The sequence below is a fragment of the Littorina saxatilis genome, linkage group LG14 (assembly GCF_037325665.1).
Source record: "Littorina saxatilis isolate snail1 linkage group LG14, US_GU_Lsax_2.0, whole genome shotgun sequence".
Lineage (NCBI taxonomy): Eukaryota > Metazoa > Mollusca > Gastropoda > Littorinimorpha > Littorinidae > Littorina > Littorina saxatilis.
Genome location: NC_090258.1, coordinates 36,951,980 through 36,969,398, shown reverse-complemented (window position 1 = coordinate 36,969,398; position 17,419 = coordinate 36,951,980). Strand labels below are relative to the sequence as shown.

The 17,419-nt window shown below is 47.5% G+C and overlaps 1 protein-coding gene across 1 annotated transcript in view; it reads right to left on the bottom strand.

The window, feature by feature from the left end:
* Nucleotides 1-230: 230 nt before the first annotated feature.
* Nucleotides 231-17,419, bottom strand: part of LOC138947698 (beta-1,3-galactosyltransferase 1-like) — a 73,611-nt gene continuing 56,422 nt past the window's right edge. Inside the window, exon 2 of the mRNA XM_070319228.1 lies at nucleotides 231-3,194. Coding sequence (XP_070175329.1) covers nucleotides 1,868-3,157 — 1,290 coding nt within the window. The 5' untranslated portion in view covers nucleotides 3,158-3,194 and the 3' untranslated portion in view covers nucleotides 231-1,867. The remainder of the gene's footprint in view (nucleotides 3,195-17,419) is intronic.

Sequence of the window (17,419 nt, the reverse complement as noted above, 5' to 3'; positions counted from 1 at the left end):
GGAAGCCTCTCCTTGAACGAAAAAGGTAAATTCGACAGCAAGCTGTATCGGCAATGAAGAAGAATTGAGATTGTAAGGACTCTCCTCGGATCTCATGATGATCCAGATGCAACCCCCCCCCCCACACACACCTCCCTCCCCCCCACAAAAAAACACACACGTTTGGGAGGTACATGCTTCAGCCAGGGGGGGGGGGGGGGGGGGGGCGCAACCCCGGCCTGCAACCCCCCCCTCCACTCCCTAGTCCGGCCCTGTTAAGGGCACGCGGAACAATTGCCTGGACGAAAGGTCAGCAGGGTTGCGCATGCACAGTTCTAAAGTTTCTCCGTCGCAATCTCCGTACACAACGCATACAACACTGAATACATGACAGCACTTCATCAAACAATGCTAACAACAACACTAATGCATGTTTAAAAAAAAAAAAAAAAGGCTTTGTTGAACTTATATTCTCTTCGTTGTGTGTGCAGTTTTTGACAGAGAGAGTTCGGAACTGATTATATGCACACGCACTGGCTGTTGACATGGTGTTGGAAATTTCGTTTGTTAATTCTCTTAAGTACACGCGAAGCTGAATTTGCAACATGCTCTTTGCCAGTAATGCGTTTACACGCGGTAAACACCTACGTCAAGGGCTACGTAGGTAACTCATTGCTTTTACTGACGCAACACAAGTAGTCATTCTGTGTAATTTGGAGAGGCTGCTATTTGTAGTTTTATATGTATTGCATATCAACTGCAGCTACCCAGCAAAAGCACCACAAAAACCCTGGATTTTTTGCTTTTTTTCAGGATAGTGGTCGCTTTCCTTTACACGCTAGATTAGCCTGACTGCGCGACGGATTTGAACGAACTTTGTATGACTTGTTAGGTAAGACACCAAATAAACATTTTGGTGTAAAAAATGCAAAATATCGTTCAGTTTAAGTCGCCGTTTTAACTGTTGATGGTGAATAATGCCGTCAAAACCGCCATTTTTGAGGGTAGGCATGGTCACGAACATGTGACGTCATGCCCAAATATTGCTCAGATTCCTGAAAGACATTTTTGAGCAGAAGAAAGACAGATCTTAAAATACACGTTAATTTCTGACCCCAAAACTGCTGTTTAACATCTGGGGTATACCACTGAAAAAATATCCTAAACTTTTTGTGCTGAGTGTATGTGTCCAAGTGGAGGGGTGGTATTATTCCATGTAAAAGCCTGTCCTATGTAAAAGCCTGGCCAGATCTGACAGGGTGAGCAGGATTGCTTCATGGACGCGGTTTGACTCCGAGGAGCCGAAGCTGGATGGTCAGTGTATTATGAAACTACACGGACTCAGTATTCATGACTCTAGGGCCATTAACCATGTTTTACTCAGAGGAACATGAGTTGACTGACTCTGAGACGCTGATTAACATTTCAAAATGGAACTGCTCGACTACACCCAATGTCGCTTGCGCTGTATGTTTGAGTCCTTAACCGAGTTTTACGCCAATGAATCCGAGTAAACCCGTTACACTTTTTGATTGTGCATCACAGAACTGCAGACATCCAGTATTAGGGGCGGATCAGTTGCTTTGTAAGGGGGGGGGTGCACTTTGAATCGAAAGTGAATGTGATGGGCGCGAAGCGCCCGAATTTGCTCGGGGGGTCCGGGGGCATGCCCCCCCGGAAAATTTTTTGGCCCAAAGAAGCAAAATGGTGCCATCTGGTACCATTTGAACTTAGAAATGGTCATAGAATCAGCTTTCCAAATTCACAATTTCCATTGATTTTGTTTTGTGCTGGAGGGGGGGGGGGGTGCTCCGCCCCTGAGTATCACGTTGGTTCAAGGAACCTGTATTAGCAAGTCTCTAGAATAATTTTCGGTGGACATCCAGTTTCATTTACACTTTATTTGAGGGTCATGAACCTGTTTATAAAACGTTCTTTTTTCATTAGCAGTAATCTTATGCGACGTAATAGCTTTCCGAAGGACACAGATGTTAGTTTGACGCTGGTAGTTAAATCCACCGTGATGCAGGATGGGAACATCGGCCTTGCGCGCGCACAGCCCCGTGACGTAAATATCCTCCAACCAAAACACAGGCACTGCGGCTGCCGCTCGATACAACTTCAGCGCCGCCGCAGTCGTCATGGCATAGGCCGTGCCCGAAGTGTACCTCGGGTACACCTTCTCGTTGAACTGTTCGAGAGGCGTGTACCACTTGGAGTTCCTGTTCTGCTGAGGCACGGCGCCGACGAAGACGTGTCCCATAACAAACATAGGGCGTGCCTCCGCCTCCTTCCTTAACGCTGAGAGCAGGTTGGGCACATTGATGTACATGTCATCGTCCGCCTTCATGACGAAGCGTGATCTGTTGCAGTACAGGCTCACCCACTTGAGCAGCGCTACAGATTTTAGGCTGAGGTTGCGGTAGGAGTCGACAAACCCCTCTTGGACGATGTCGCCGTGAACCTGGCTCTCGTTGGTCAGGCGGGCCTGCAGGAGAGGGGAGTGGGTGGAACCCAGCAGGAACACGAGCGACGTGTTGTGGTGCACGTCGTTGGCGTAGGATCCCCAGGTGTCGCGGACGGACTGGCGGTCGTCGAAGTTGCTGACGGCGGTGATGACGACGAAGACCAGCTCCGTATCCGGCCTGCAGGCTGCGGGCTGGTTGAGGGTGAAGGGGAAGGGGTGGTGGCGGTGGGGGTCCGCCTGGACGGTCTTCGTACCATTGCTGCTAGAGTTCGACGTCCTCAGAGATGGTCTTCTTGTCCCAAGAGTCACCCCTGTGTCTGTGGAGCGATTACTGTGCTCTGACACAAGATTTCTGTTTACTGTCAAATGTTCACCGTTCTCCGGTGCATTATCTTTATTCACTGGCACACGATTTCTGTTGACTGGCATACGATCATCATTTTTCGGCACAAGATGTCTGTTCACTGGTTCATGGTCAATGTCCACTGCCGCATGAAATCTGGTCACTGGCACATGATCTCTTGTCACTGTAGAGTCATCTCTGGTGACGGGAAACGCAGCTCTGGTCAGTGGGGCAGCGCTAGCCACCACAGGGGGTGGACGCCTCACGGCCACTGCCCCGAGGAGTGGGGTGCCCCTGAAGTAGACGACACACTGCAGGGACAGAGCGACCAGGATGACGCCCAGCACGGCTTGCATCCATTTCCTCATCCTGCTGTGGCCATAACACGCCGCCCTGCGCCGTACTCTGAAACACAACAATTGTCTAGGTTAGTTTTTAAGCTGGTGGTTCTTGGAGAGAGAGAAGAAGGGGGGTGTAAAGAGGCAGGGGGGGGGGGCGAGACAGAGAGAAAGATGGAAGGGAAGGCGAGAGAGAGAGAGGGGGGGGGGGGGAGGGTGTAAGAGAGAGAGGGCGTGAGAGAGAGAGAGAGAGAGAGAGAGAGAGAGAGAGATTAGATAGTACTGGGTACTTAGATACCGTAGTACTTTCCGGGTTACAAGGCGCTACAGCGCATAAGGCGCACCCCCTTCTTTTTTAAACAAAATTGTAATCCAGTCACCCATTGGGCACAGGGGGGCGATAGGGCGCACCAAAATTAAAAAAGTATACCGGTAACAAACGGTCGAAGAATGAAAATAAGCCGCACATCAAAGGAAGAATACAGAGTGGAAATATGTGTGCTCTGTGTGTGCGGCGAGATCAAAGCAGGTCCATTGTGATAGCTGGGTTGCCTTGTTTAGACACTGACCTTCTTCCAAGGGGTCAATGACCCAGTTTTTGCTATGAGAGGTGTTTCCCCTGTCATAGATCTAAGAGAGGAAACACTTCCTGCACCGGGGTCAGTGACTGAGTTTAACCTATGGGGCGGTCTCTTTGATGTCTTGAGAGGAAACTTGGCCAGGGTAGTACCTAGTAGCTGAAACATGCATTATCACAGTCGAGTACTCGTATAATTATGGCTTTTTCTAAATCACGAGTGGCACCCTCTATCCCATGTTGGTGAACGATAAAACTATTTGAAACACACATATTGAACGAAAAATCCCCCCCCTCCCCCCCCCCCCCCCACAAATGTGGTAACTTTCCAAAACTTACTGGTCGCTTCTTATTGAAATTGAGTAACACGCTCTATGTGCTACAGTCGTAAAAATGAAAGAGTATTTCACTACACTCATTCTGTTTGACCAGCATCAACGTAACCGCCAAACCACGAGTCAGATCACTGAATTTCTAACACGAGGTTAATGCTAACAAGTCGCGTAAGGCGAAATTACTGCATTTAGTCAAGCTGTCAAACTCACGGAATGAAATGTTTTAATCGTAGTACCTAGATAACCTTTGATCGTTAATTGTGATCACATTTTTTAGAACAAACATGACATGACATTAATAGGTAACATGCGCCTTGAGTCGCCTTGTGTGGTGAGATACGTGCGCGATATAAATCCTCGTAAATAAATATGTATATATTGTCAGATTCAGAATTCAATGAAGAATACGATGCAATCAATTTTGAATCGGTTTGCAAAAATTTAATTTTCATGTCAACTTTAATGAGCAAACTCGTTAATTAATTTGTAGGCCTCCAAGCTGAAATGCAATACCAAAGTCCGGCCTTCGTTGAATGAGGGCGTGACAAAGCCGCCTCAACTTTCACAATAAGCCGGATATGACGTCATCAAAGACATTTATAAAAAAAAAATTAAAAAAAACGTGTGGGGATATTATACCCAGGAACTCTCATGTGAAGTTTCATGAAAATCGGTTCAGTACTTCTCTCTGAATCGCTCTACACACACACACACACACACACACACACACCACACCCTCATCTTGATTCCCGGTAAACGTTACAACATTAAGTCAAAACTTGACTAAATGTAAAAAGTAAAGAGAAACACACACACACACACACACACACACACACACACACACACACACACACACACACACACACACACACACACACCTCACCAAGCAGATAAAATTTGCAAAGATGTAAACCCCCCACCCACTTAAACATGCAATGTGATATCTAGTCATAAACATAAAATAGTATCAGGCACAGGCCCTTTTACCGCAGGTCTTGTGGTTAGGTATGATCGGGTAATGTGGGACTGCAATACTACCTTGCTGAGTTGTCAGGCTAAACGGCGAATAATTAATCGTGCTGAATAAAGATTGAAATTGGGGGGTGCGCAATACCGCTGGGTCGGAGTTTACTCCCGAGGTAATGTGTGTGCTTTTGAGGGCTTGCCTGTTTGACGGTGTACTGGCAGCAAACGTTCAAATGTGTGTGTGTGTGTGTGTGTGTGTGTGTGTGTGTGTGTGTGTGAGTGTGTGTGTGTGTGTGTGAGTGTGAGTGTGTGTGTGTGTGTGTGTGTGTGTATGTGTGCATGTGTGTGTGCATCTGTGTATAGATGTGTGTGTGTGTGTGTGTGCATGTCAGTCTGTGTATATATGTGTATGTATGTCAGTCTGTTTGTGTTTGTGTGTGTGTCTGTGTGTACATTCATGCGTCTGTGTGTGTGTGGATCTGTGCCTCTGTGTGTGTGTCTGTGTGTACATGCATGCGTGTGTGTGTGTCAGTCTGTGTGTGTCTGTGTGTGTACGTGCGAGTGTCTCATGATCGTGCGCTGTTGTGTGTAGTAGACAAAACTCACGTGTCAAAGTTAATTGAGACGAATGAAAGCAATGCAACTGACCTATTGAATGCAGGTTCACCGCACCGCTTTACATTTACGAAACAGAAAATGAACGCAAGGTCTCTCGGCGTTATATAAACTTGAAAGCCACTCTATATTACGTGAGATGAACTGCAGGTAAAACAATAAAAGTTTTAACATGCTTTTGAAGAATTGATGGGACCACTTTAAAATCTGTCCGTACGTGTGATCTTTTCCCAGTCTGTGAATTTAGTGTGAGAACCCGTAATGTTTGTTTGTTCGTTCGTTCATGGGCTGAAACTCCCACGACTTTTACGTGTATGACCGTTTTTACCCCGCCATTTAGGCAGCCATACGCCGCTTTCGAAGGAAGCATGCTGGGTATTTTCGTGTTTAAAAATACATGAAAATGGAGGTTAGAGAAAAGTTTTAATGCCTGGGGCACGTAACAGGGTAAGACTGGGTCCCGTAACTGTCAGAAAATGGAAATAGCTTCAGAGATAAAGTCGATTTTGTGGGGCTCTGGGACGTACACGACCCATGACGCCCGGTGAAGGTTCATTCTTAGGGACAGATGAAAGGACTTGAAAAGACAAGTTAGAATATTAATGTTTAATATCTACATAATGTTGGTCTTGTCTTTTACTGATACATGGTCGTGACATATAATGATGCGTTGAAGCTTTTTTTTTTTTAACAAGTTGCCTGTTGTTCAGTCAAAATAGTGGGTGGAACTGAGGGATAGCGTCGTTTGGCAATTTATGGGGGTAGGGCGATAGGTAAGGATCGTATGCACACACAATGTCACGTTTTAAGCTGCGCAGTGTTCCATATTTATCATGAATGACTGGGCCACGTATTCACTTTAATAAATTCGGCTACTATGTTATTCTTGGAAGGTACACCAATTTGTGTACAAGCGTCTTGCCGAAAATTACTTGAAAAAAGGCACCATTTATGCAAATAATACGACCTGTTGATTCCGGAATTGTTATTTATGATTTGATAATGGTGAATAATAGTCAAAGGGATGTCTAGTATGTAGTGCAATTATTTCTTTTGGGTTCCGACTTTCCAACTGGCTCCCAGAGAATGCTCAGTCTTTATTCCACTTTTCTAAAAGGTTGCACGCTTTGACCCCCGAAAAAAACACTGTTCCGCCCGGCAGATTTTAGCGGATTTTGGATATGTTATGCACACACATTCACTTAGTACAGAACAGCTGAGATCAAATTTGATTTTAATAGTTTAAGGTTGAGGCCTTTTTTCGGAGAATTTGATTGGACTATGGGGCGATTGTAGCTTCCCTTCTTCGTGTCCGATAGACAAGGACAATAAATAGTATCTAGAGCATAGTGCAATTTCATGTTGGCATCTTCTCCACTGAAAGCTATAACCCAAAGACTGAAGACCAAAGTGCTTTACCCCACTTCTGACCCGAATCACCCCCCTCCTGCTAGGTACACGTGCACTCAAGTTAACCTCTGCTTTGACCTGTGTGCCAGGAGTCGGATGAGAGAGAGAGAGAGAGAAAGAGCGAGAGAGAGAGAGAGAGACACACACACACATAGACAGAGACAGACATAGAAAGACAGAAGCGGAGAGACTCAGAGGGAGACACAGACAAAGACATACATACAGAGAGAGAGAGAGAGAGAGAGAGAGAGAGAGAGAGAGAGAGAGAGAGAGAGAGAGAGAGAGAGAGAGAGAGAGAGAGAGAGAGTTATCTCCCCCACTCCGTCATATCTGTTGTTTCACGCAGCTATTACTATCATCTGCATTCATCTATTACAAGTGGCATGTATACTCCTAGGTCATTGTTTCGACTGCATACATAACAAACAAACCACCAGGAAACTGGTTTGCTTTGAACCGTCCGCATGAGGAAAGTGCACTGACTGTGAACAAAGGCAGGTTAGTTAACCCTCAAATAAAAAAACAGGAATGGTAGGTAATTGGAACGGTTATTATTGACAAAACAAAACGTTTTAATGTATGACTACGTCGACCCACAGGTCTTTGAAGTGGACAGACAGACAGACAGACAGACAGACAGACAGACAGACAGACAGACAGACAGACAGACAGACAGACAGACAGACAGACAGACAGACAGACAGACAGACAGACAGACAGACAGACAGACAGACAGACAGACAGACAGACAGACAGACAGACAGACAGACAGACAGACAGACAGACAGACAGACAGACAGACAGACAGACAGACAGACAGACAGACAGACAGACAGACAGACAGACAGACAGACAGACAGACAGACAGACAGACAGACAGACAGACAGACAGACAGACAGACAGACAGACAGACAGACAGACAGACAGACAGACAGACAGACAGACAGACAGACAGACAGACAGACAGACAGACAGACAGACAGACAGACAGACAGACAGACAGACAGACAGACAGACAGACAGACAGACAGACAGACAGACAGACAGACAGACAGACAGACAGACAGACAGACAGACAGACAGACAGACAGACAGACAGACAGACAGACAGACAGACAGACAGACAGACAGACAGACAGACAGACAGACAGACAGACAGACAGACAGACAGACAGACAGACAGACAGACAGACAGACAGACAGACAGACAGACAGACAGACAGACAGACAGACAGACAGACAGACAGACAGACAGACAGACAGACAGACAGACAGACAGACAGACAGACAGACAGACAGACAGACAGACAGACAGACAGACAGACAGACAGACAGACAGACAGACAGACAGACAGACAGACAGACAGACAGACAGACAGACAGACAGACAGACAGACAGACAGACAGACAGACAGACAGACAGACAGACAGACAGACAGACAGACAGACAGACAGACAGACCGACCGACCGACCGACCGACCGACCGACCGACCGACCGGCCGACCGACCGACCGACCGACCGACCGACCGACCGACCGACCGACCGACCGACCGACAGACAGACAGACAGACAGACAGACAGACAGACAGACACTTATGAAACAGATACATGTGATTGGAAAATTTCCTAAATAAATTATCATTTAATTAATATACTTACCCGAATCACATTAGCATTGAGTCACCTGAGATGCTTATCACTGAAAAACGCTTACCCGGCTAAAGAATTTAAAGGGAAGCAACCCCATCACCAAAACGAAAGTGAAAGTAGCTTTGGTAATGGGCCAGTACACCGGGAGTTACCTCCCATACGGGTGTATGCCACGTCACTTCCTCTAGGAACACGTGCCTATTATCATACGGCTTTAAAAAATCTTAAAACCATAAGCGGGGCAGGTGGGAGGGAATACAGTATGTGATTCGGGTAAGTATATTAATTAAATGATAATTTATTTAGGAAATTTTCCATTTAATATCATATTCTTACTCCGAATCACATTAGCAGATAACATCAACAAGGCGGTGGGCTAGAAATGAATCAAAACTCACCATCAAGTTCTGGACAGGAACTGGCCTGCTGCTATGAGCGCTGGAAGGCCTCTGGAGCCATCCTGTCGAAGAGCTGTGACGTCCCGAAGATAAAAGTTTATGAAAACATCTTCGGAACGCCAATACGCAGTTGTCAGCACCTCCTCTAGACGTCTGGAGCGCAGAACTGCCAGAGAGGATGCCCACGCCCTCGTCTCATGGGCTCGGGCCGAGTCAAGTGGCAAGGAGGGCATAACCCCCCCCCTCTTTGTGCGCCTCCACTCATAAGCCTGCTTGATGAGCGAGGACACCCACCGGGCCAACGTTACCTTCGACAAATCTTTCTCGCGCCTAGTAAGGAGAGAGATAAACAACAACTTCTGAGAACTAGACCGAATCGGCTGAGTCCGGGCTAAGTACAGACGAAGTGCCCTCACAGGGCAATTGACCGAATCGGGGTCACCCGGGGCCAACGCGCTGGTCAGAGCCTTAACTCTAACCAGCGGAGAGGCCTGCCCCGGAGACTGATTCTTGGCCAGGAAATCAGGCCGGAAACGCAAAGATGCGGAACCGTCCGGCTCAAAGGAGATATCTCCAGGCTGACCCGACAGGGCGTGGACCTCGCTACCCCGTCGGGCCGTAGCCAACAAAAGGAGAAACAGCGCTTTGCGAGTGACATTGAACAGACTGGCCTCGCTTAAAGGCTCAAAATCCGCAGAACGAAGGAATTCCAGGATTAAAAACAAGTCCCACTTGGGAGCGGGCAAACGAGCTTTAGCTTCCTTAAGAGCAGCCCCTTTAATGACTGCAGCTATAACGCCCCCGACTCGAACAGAACGACCAATCTGCTGAAGAGTCGCCGAGATAGCGGAGCGCCGGACCCTCAACGAGGAGACTGAGGCGCCCTGTGAAGACATGAAAGAGAGGTGGTTAGCGACCTGAATAGAGCGCGGAGCCACCGAACTCACCCCTCTAGCTGAACACCAGGCAGTCCATGCCTTCCAGTGGGAAGCATAAACTGAAGAGGTGGACGCTCTATGCGAGCGAGCCACCAAGTCCAGAGTCAAAGACGATGCCCCAGAGCGCTTCAGCGAGTCCCGAACAACTTCCACACGTGAAGCTTCAGAAGACTGGGCTCTTCGTGTGGAATGCCTGTTCGGGGCTGCACTAGTTCCCCTCGCACGAGTGCGAGAGGAATGGGGGGCCCTTGGGCAAGCCGAAGAAGATCTGGAAACCAGACCTGCGACGGCCACAGAGGAGCGACCAGAAGAAGAAGGGCCGGCTCCTCCATCTCCGCTTTCCGGATTACTCGGCTGAGTAACGGAAAGGGAGGAGTCTGAAGATCTGTATGTGCCCCCCAACCCTCCCTGGACGCATCTGTAAAGAGGTCCAGGTCGGGGAGGGGCACGACGATCGGAACACCTCTGCAGACCCACTCCGTGTGCAACCACGGAAGGGTCGCAGACTGGAACCATCCCTGCAAAGGGATGAGGGCGTCCCAGTCCACCAGAGGAGAGTCCACAAACGGCTTCAGCGCGAACTGAAGCGGACATTTGTGGACCCGGCCCAGTGAAACCAGAAGAGCCATAGACTCCATCTGCCCCAAGATGGAGGCGAGCGAGCGGATGGAAGCCATCAGGAGAGGTAAAGTGGAGCGAATCTGAGCTTGGAGCTTGTCCACCCTTCTCTGAGAAGGCTGGACAGTCCAAGCGACCGTGTCGAAAGACATCCCCAGATAAGTGAATGTCTGTGACGGGGCCAGCTCCGACTTTACCCGGTTGATCGAGAACCCCAACCAGTTGGATTCTCGAAGAACCGTCAGGGTATCCTGCGAACAGCCGCTCTGGGACTGGTTCATGATGAGCCAGTCGTCCAGATAAGCCCGCAGACGGATACCCTGGGACCTCACCAGTGCACAGACCTGTCTCACCACCATGGTGAAAATCCACGGTGCGAGAGACAGCCCGAAAGGGAGTGCGCGAAACTGGTAGATCTGATCTCCCCACCGGAAACGAAGCCATTTCCGGTCGGTCGGATGCATAAGAATGTGAAAGTATGCGTCCGTGAGATCGATCGAGGTCACCCAGTCTCCTGGGCGGAGAGAGTCTCGGACAGAGGCTGGCGTCTCCATCTTGAATTTTATCTCCCTCAAGAAAGTATTGAGGAGAGATAAATCCAACACGGGACGCCATCCTCCTGATGCTTTGGGAACAGCGACCAGACGCCCGTAAAATCCCAGGGAGCTGTGGACCCGAACTCTCTCCACCGCGCCCTTCTGCTCCAGGGAGGCAATTTCCGACTGCAAGACGGAACGTGCTTCCTGCGAGAAGGGGGGCTTGAACCGCGGAGGCACTCGGGTAAGAGGCGTCTTTTCCTCCCGCCAGAGTAGACGGAAGCCCGAACTCACCACTCCCACAATCCATTGGCTGTCTACTACCGACATCCAACGAGAAAGTGCCCGGGAGGGGCCTCCCGCCATCACCAAGGTGGAGGGCGGGAGGGAGGTGAGATCGGGAGCGCTTCATTGGGGGTGTGGCTTACTTCCAGAGCCGCCACGCCCCCTCCCCGATGCCGTCCTCTTCTTCCCACCACGAGCGGCCGGCGAAGCCTGCCGCTTCTGAGCTGGCTTGGGGTTAGACGATGTCTGAGCCTGCTTCTGTTTAGAAGGCTGAGACTGTTTCACCCCCTTCAGAGTGTAGTCAAGGAACTGACTGTCCTTATTTGACTGAATCTCCTTCTGTCTGGCATCCAGTGCCAGCGGACAGAAGAGAGACTCCTCTGAGACCGGGGAGACTCTCAAGGTCTCCCTAGTAGCCAGCTCCGTGAATTGGGACTGCGAGAGGAAGAGATCCCTCCTGCAGAGTACCGCTTGGGTGTACTGCAGGGAGGAAAGACGCAATTGTTCCTCATTGACCTTGGCCAATGCGGTCAAAAGCGCAGAGACATCGTCCGCATTCTGTTCTTCACTGAGAGTGAAAGGAACTAGCGAATCGGTCAATGCCCGAGACAGAGCCCGAACGAGAGTCTCCGCAATGGAGGACAGTTCGATCTGCCGACGTCCAACCTCCTCAGCAGAGAGGAGGGAAGCCTCGGAAACCGGCAAAACCGAATCACGCTTGATCGGTTTAGTCAGAAGAGGCAGCAATTCCCGGGAAACCGGAAGAGTAGCCCTAGGGAGTGCAAAAGACGCCAGCCAATTCTGGCTCTGATTGGGCATGCCAAGCTTCCTATTGGCCGTAGGCACGAAGGAAGAGGCTTGGGCAGCTGAAGCCACCCACTGCTGAGCTGATTCCGGAACTGGACCAAAAGGAAGCAGTAACGGAACAGGCACTGGCCGAATACCACTCCCCGCATGTGCTGGACGAACCAGTGAATGCGAAAGTTGGTAAGCCACTGACGGAGACTCGGCGAACCGGAAGGAAGAAACATCCTCCTGTGCCGGCCGGAAGTCCGCCATGGCAGAAGGAACGAATGATGCGGAAGAGTCCGCAGCCACCACCCCTTCAGGAAAATAACGAGACGTTACTTCCGCCGCGACGTCAAGAACAGACTTGAGCTTCGACGGAAACACGCCCCGCGACTCCTCGCTGACCACTGATGGAGCATCAGAATAGTCACACGTGGAACCATGACCGAAGTCACCAGTTCCGGAAGCAGAAGCATGCCCTGGCAAACCGGAAACCGGAAAAGCCTGAGCACTAACGTCATCCTGCCGCCCAAAACCCTGTGAAGGTAAAGGGTAAGCAGGACGACCATCCGCAAAAACCGGAGCTGGATGAGCTGACGTCACTCCCCCGACTGAGTGGAGTGATGCCTGCTCAAGCCTAGGCGCTTGAAAGCCGGAAGGCGCACGCTGTAATCCACTATCTGGTATCCGGAAGGAACCACCAGAAGAGGAAGAAGCGTTTCCGGCCGAAACCGGAAGTGTAGTCAACGGAACCGCAAAAAGCGGAAGTGAAGACTGCACTGGTTGACTTCGCGATCCGGAAGGACCGGAAGTCAGTGAATACTCCATCCTGCCGCGACCGCCGTAGCGTGCCGGAGCGGACGGATCATCACTTCCGGCAAGTGCCGGAAATGCGGCAGTCGAAACCGACTGCCGCCGCTGTTCGAACAAGTCCGGGGCCTCGTAGGTTATCGCCGGAAATGAAAGATCAGCAAGGTATCGGTCGTGACCCGATGCGAAAGAGCTGTCCCCCGAAGGAGAACGTCCAGGCGCCTCACGAGGGCTATCGGACCAGCTCTGCTTACCAACCGACGCTGAAGAGGGAGGACGCTGCTCCAAGCCGGAAGTGGAGGACAAAGACACGGAAGCCAATGCCCGGACGTCACTGCCAGATGCCGGAAACGCCGAACTGCTGGCGACGGAACGCTGAAATTCTGCCTGCACCAAGCTGCGGATTTCTGGAACCAGTGACTTTAACAGAGAGGAAACCAACGCACCTTGTCCAGGTGCTAACAAAGAAGACGAAGTCTCCGATGTAGAGACAGGTGCAGAAGTAACAGTAGCGCTAGGCGCCGCAAAAGAAGCAGAAGTAGTAACAGCGCTAGGCGCCGAAATTGGTACAGCCAACAAAGTGTTACGCTCTTGGTCTGTAACAAGTAACGTTGCTTTGGAAGAGGAAGACTTAGCCTTAATTTTCCCCTTGGGGTCCGACTTGCCACGGCGCTTGTCTGAATCAGACATGTTGACAACAACACGTGGCAACGCGAAAAAATTTACTGAAACATCAGTCTAAACGACTGGAAAATTCAGTAAACACACGCACTAATGCGTTAACAAAATACTATAGCTAAACTTGCCCCACAAGCAGAGGCACGGAGAGCTACAAACAAAGTCACACGAGCTAGAAAACTAACTCACACAACAAAATGGCGACACGCAAGACACTGACACAAACGTCAACAACACGTGGCAAAGTAAAAAGATTTACTGAAACGTAAGTCAAAACGACTGAAAACACAGTAAACACACACGCTTACGCGTCAACAAAATACTAAAGCTACACTTGCCCAAACAGAAAGAGGGCACGCAGAGCTACTAGCAAAGTCACACGAGTTAGCTAACTAACTCACACAACAAAATGGCGAAACACGCAAGTCACTGACACACAAGTCCGTAAAAAACGGACAACGTACAGTAACGAAACAGCGCAAACAACCAACAACAAACGGGAACGAGCTCACCAAACTGTAGGCAAGGCGAGCAGACAAGCTGGGTAACGTGGCCGGCGGGTGTCACTCAAACACACAAGGTCAGCCACAGAGCGTCAAAAAGTGAACCGTCCTCTCCGAGGTGAAAAAGACGTATGATAATAGGCACGTGTTCCTAGAGGAAGTGACGTGGCATACACCCGTATGGGAGGTAACTCCCGGTGTACTGGCCCATTACCAAAGCTACTTTCACTTTCGTTTTGGTGATGGGGTTGCTTCCCTTTAAATTCTTTAGCCGGGTAAGCGTTTTTCAGTGATAAGCATCTCAGGTGACTCAATGCTAATGTGATTCGGAGTAAGAATATGATATTAAATTCAGGGTTTCATTTACTTGTGCGCTTTCATCTCAAAATGTCCCATTGGAATTCCCTTCCGTGCGTCAATGGGCGCATTGAGATTACGTACGACTGCGCCGACCCATGCACACTGTTCACGTGAGTACAGTGTTCGGAATGACCTAAGCAAAAACGTGCGCCAAGCCAAGGAACTTGCGAGTTTTTGAAATGCGCTGTGAGTGGCTTTTAAAATGTAATTCATTAGTATTCAAGCAATCCTGCGAACTATCTGCACTTGCGCGTTTACCTCTGTGGAAACTGTCAACAGAAGCGATATCGATCGAAAAACACACGCACACACACAAACACTCACTAATCTGATACACTGGCACATTCTCATATCATTTGGCACCAAATAGCACTATTTTGCATCTTTTGACAAAAGTATTTTGGCACCGCCTAACCTGCTTTGTGCGTTTTGCCTTGGACTATGTAATGTCCCATCAAAATTTGGTTAAAGGGGACAAATGTCCCATTGTCTTTTTCTTCCAGACTAAACCCTGTACAGTAATGAACTTATATCAAGATCGTGTGCCTACTCGCTTGCAAAATGCCGGCGAAGTGATCTTGTTTTTTGGTTAATTCTTGTTTGTTTTAATTCTGAATTTTAGAACGTTGGCAATCGATCTGTTTTTGGATTTTTAACCCTCAAAAAGTGTTATTGTTCGTCACACAGTGTTTGCAGCTGGTTACAAACAGTGTTATTGTTCGTCACACAGTGTTTGCAGCTGGTTACAAACAATGTTATTGTTCGTCACACAGTGTTTGCAGCTGGTTACAAACAGTGTTATTGTTCGTCACACAGTGTTTGCAGCTGGTTACAAACAGTGTTATTGTTCGTCACACAGTGTTTGCAGCTGGTTACAAACAATGTTATTGTTCGTCACACAGTGTTTGCAGCTGGTTACAAACAGTGTTATTGTTCGTCACACAGTGTTTGCAGCTGGTTACAAACAGTGCTTTCAAAGGGGGAACACTTCAGTTTACAGTGGCTGTTACGAAATTAATTAATCACACAATTTCCAACTCTGCACATGAAGCAGTCAGGATTTAGATTTTTGGTATATGTCCAAATAAAGGGATGGTCTTATTCCTTTTAAAGCCTTAACAGATCTGAGATGTGAGCCGAATTGTTTGTACTAGAAGAGTACTTTTAACACAAAAATGACACCTGTGTTCTTTTTCTTGTGTTTCGGTTTAAAGAAGTCATAAGACAGTAGTATATAAGGACACGAACTAAAGCAAAAGTTTATATTACCTGACCTAGATAAATGTAAAGTTACATGGAAATTGTGTGATGAATTAATTTCGTAACAGCCACTGTAAAGGGAATCAGTGAAAAGTATATAAGGACACGAACTAAAGCAAAAGTTCATATTACCTGACCAAGATAAATGTAAAGTTATTTGGATAGTCGGACAAAAAAGTAATGATACACTATAATTATACTTGTGTTTTCGACTGAGCATAAACTTTTAAGGCTTTAAAGTCGCTCAAATTGTGAATATTTATTCCACGTTCCGTTCGTTACCCTTCCGTGTATGGAATTATAACTTATTGTTTTAGTGTGTTTAATTGTTGCGCAAAGGTAACGTAAGCCAAGTTAAATCACACACTGGATGCATGATGAATCTTCGTAGTGGTAGGTCCTACTTCATGAAAAAAGTACATACATGTTACATATACAAAACGATATCAAACTTTGTCAAGTGTAAATAAGCGAGTAGCTTTTACGAAATGAATTCATCAAAAATGTCCGACTATTCACAGAAGGCGCACAGCTTGTTCAATTTGAGTATGTGATTAAGTGGAGGGATGGTCTTGGCTTGGCCAGATCGGCGATTGTGAGTCAAACTTTCACTAGAAGGAGTGTGCCTTTAAACATCTCAGCTATATTGTTCAGGTACAGAACAAAGAAAGTAGACCACGCTTGAGTGAGAAATCCTAAATGCCATATAGTGTTTATGTCATGATAAAAAGTGAATACAGTTTTGTTTAAACCATGTAGACCAACACGTTAATCCATGTAGACCAACACGGCAAAAGCGTGTTAGTATTAACTGAATGCGAACATCCCTAACTGAAAAGTATCCGTCATAGGACTGCTGGGTGGTGTCCCTCCTGACAGTCCAGCATCAACAGTGACACTGAAGGAATGTACGTGCCTTTAAATTTGCTTTTTTATATTTAGTCAAGTTTTGACTAAATATTTTAACATCGAGGGGGAATCGAAACGAGGGTCGTGGTGTATGTGCGTATGTGTGTGCGTGCGTGTGTGTGTGTGTGTGTGTAGAGCGATTCAGACTAAACTACTGGACCGATCTTTATGAAATTTGACATGAGAGTTCCTGGGTATGAAATCCCCGAACGTTTTTTTCATTTTTTTGATAAATGTCTTTGATGACGTCATATCCGGCTTTTCGTGAAAGTTGAGGCGGCACTGTCACGCCCTCATTTTTCAACCAAATTGGTTGAAATTTTGGTCAAGTACTCTTCAACGAAGCCCGGGGTTCGGTATTGCATTTCAGCTTGGTGGCTTAAAAATTAATTAATGACTTTGGTCATTAAAAATCTGAAAATTGTAAAAAAAAAAAAAAATTTATAAAACGATCCAAATTTACGTTTATCTTATTCTCCATCATTTGCTGATTCCAAAAACATATAAATATGTTATATTCGGATTAAAAACAAGCTCTGAAAATTAAATATATAAAAATTATTATCAAATTTTTTTTTCGAAATCAATTTAAAAACACTTTCATCTTATTCCTTGTCGGTTCCTGATTCCAAAAATATATAGATATGATATG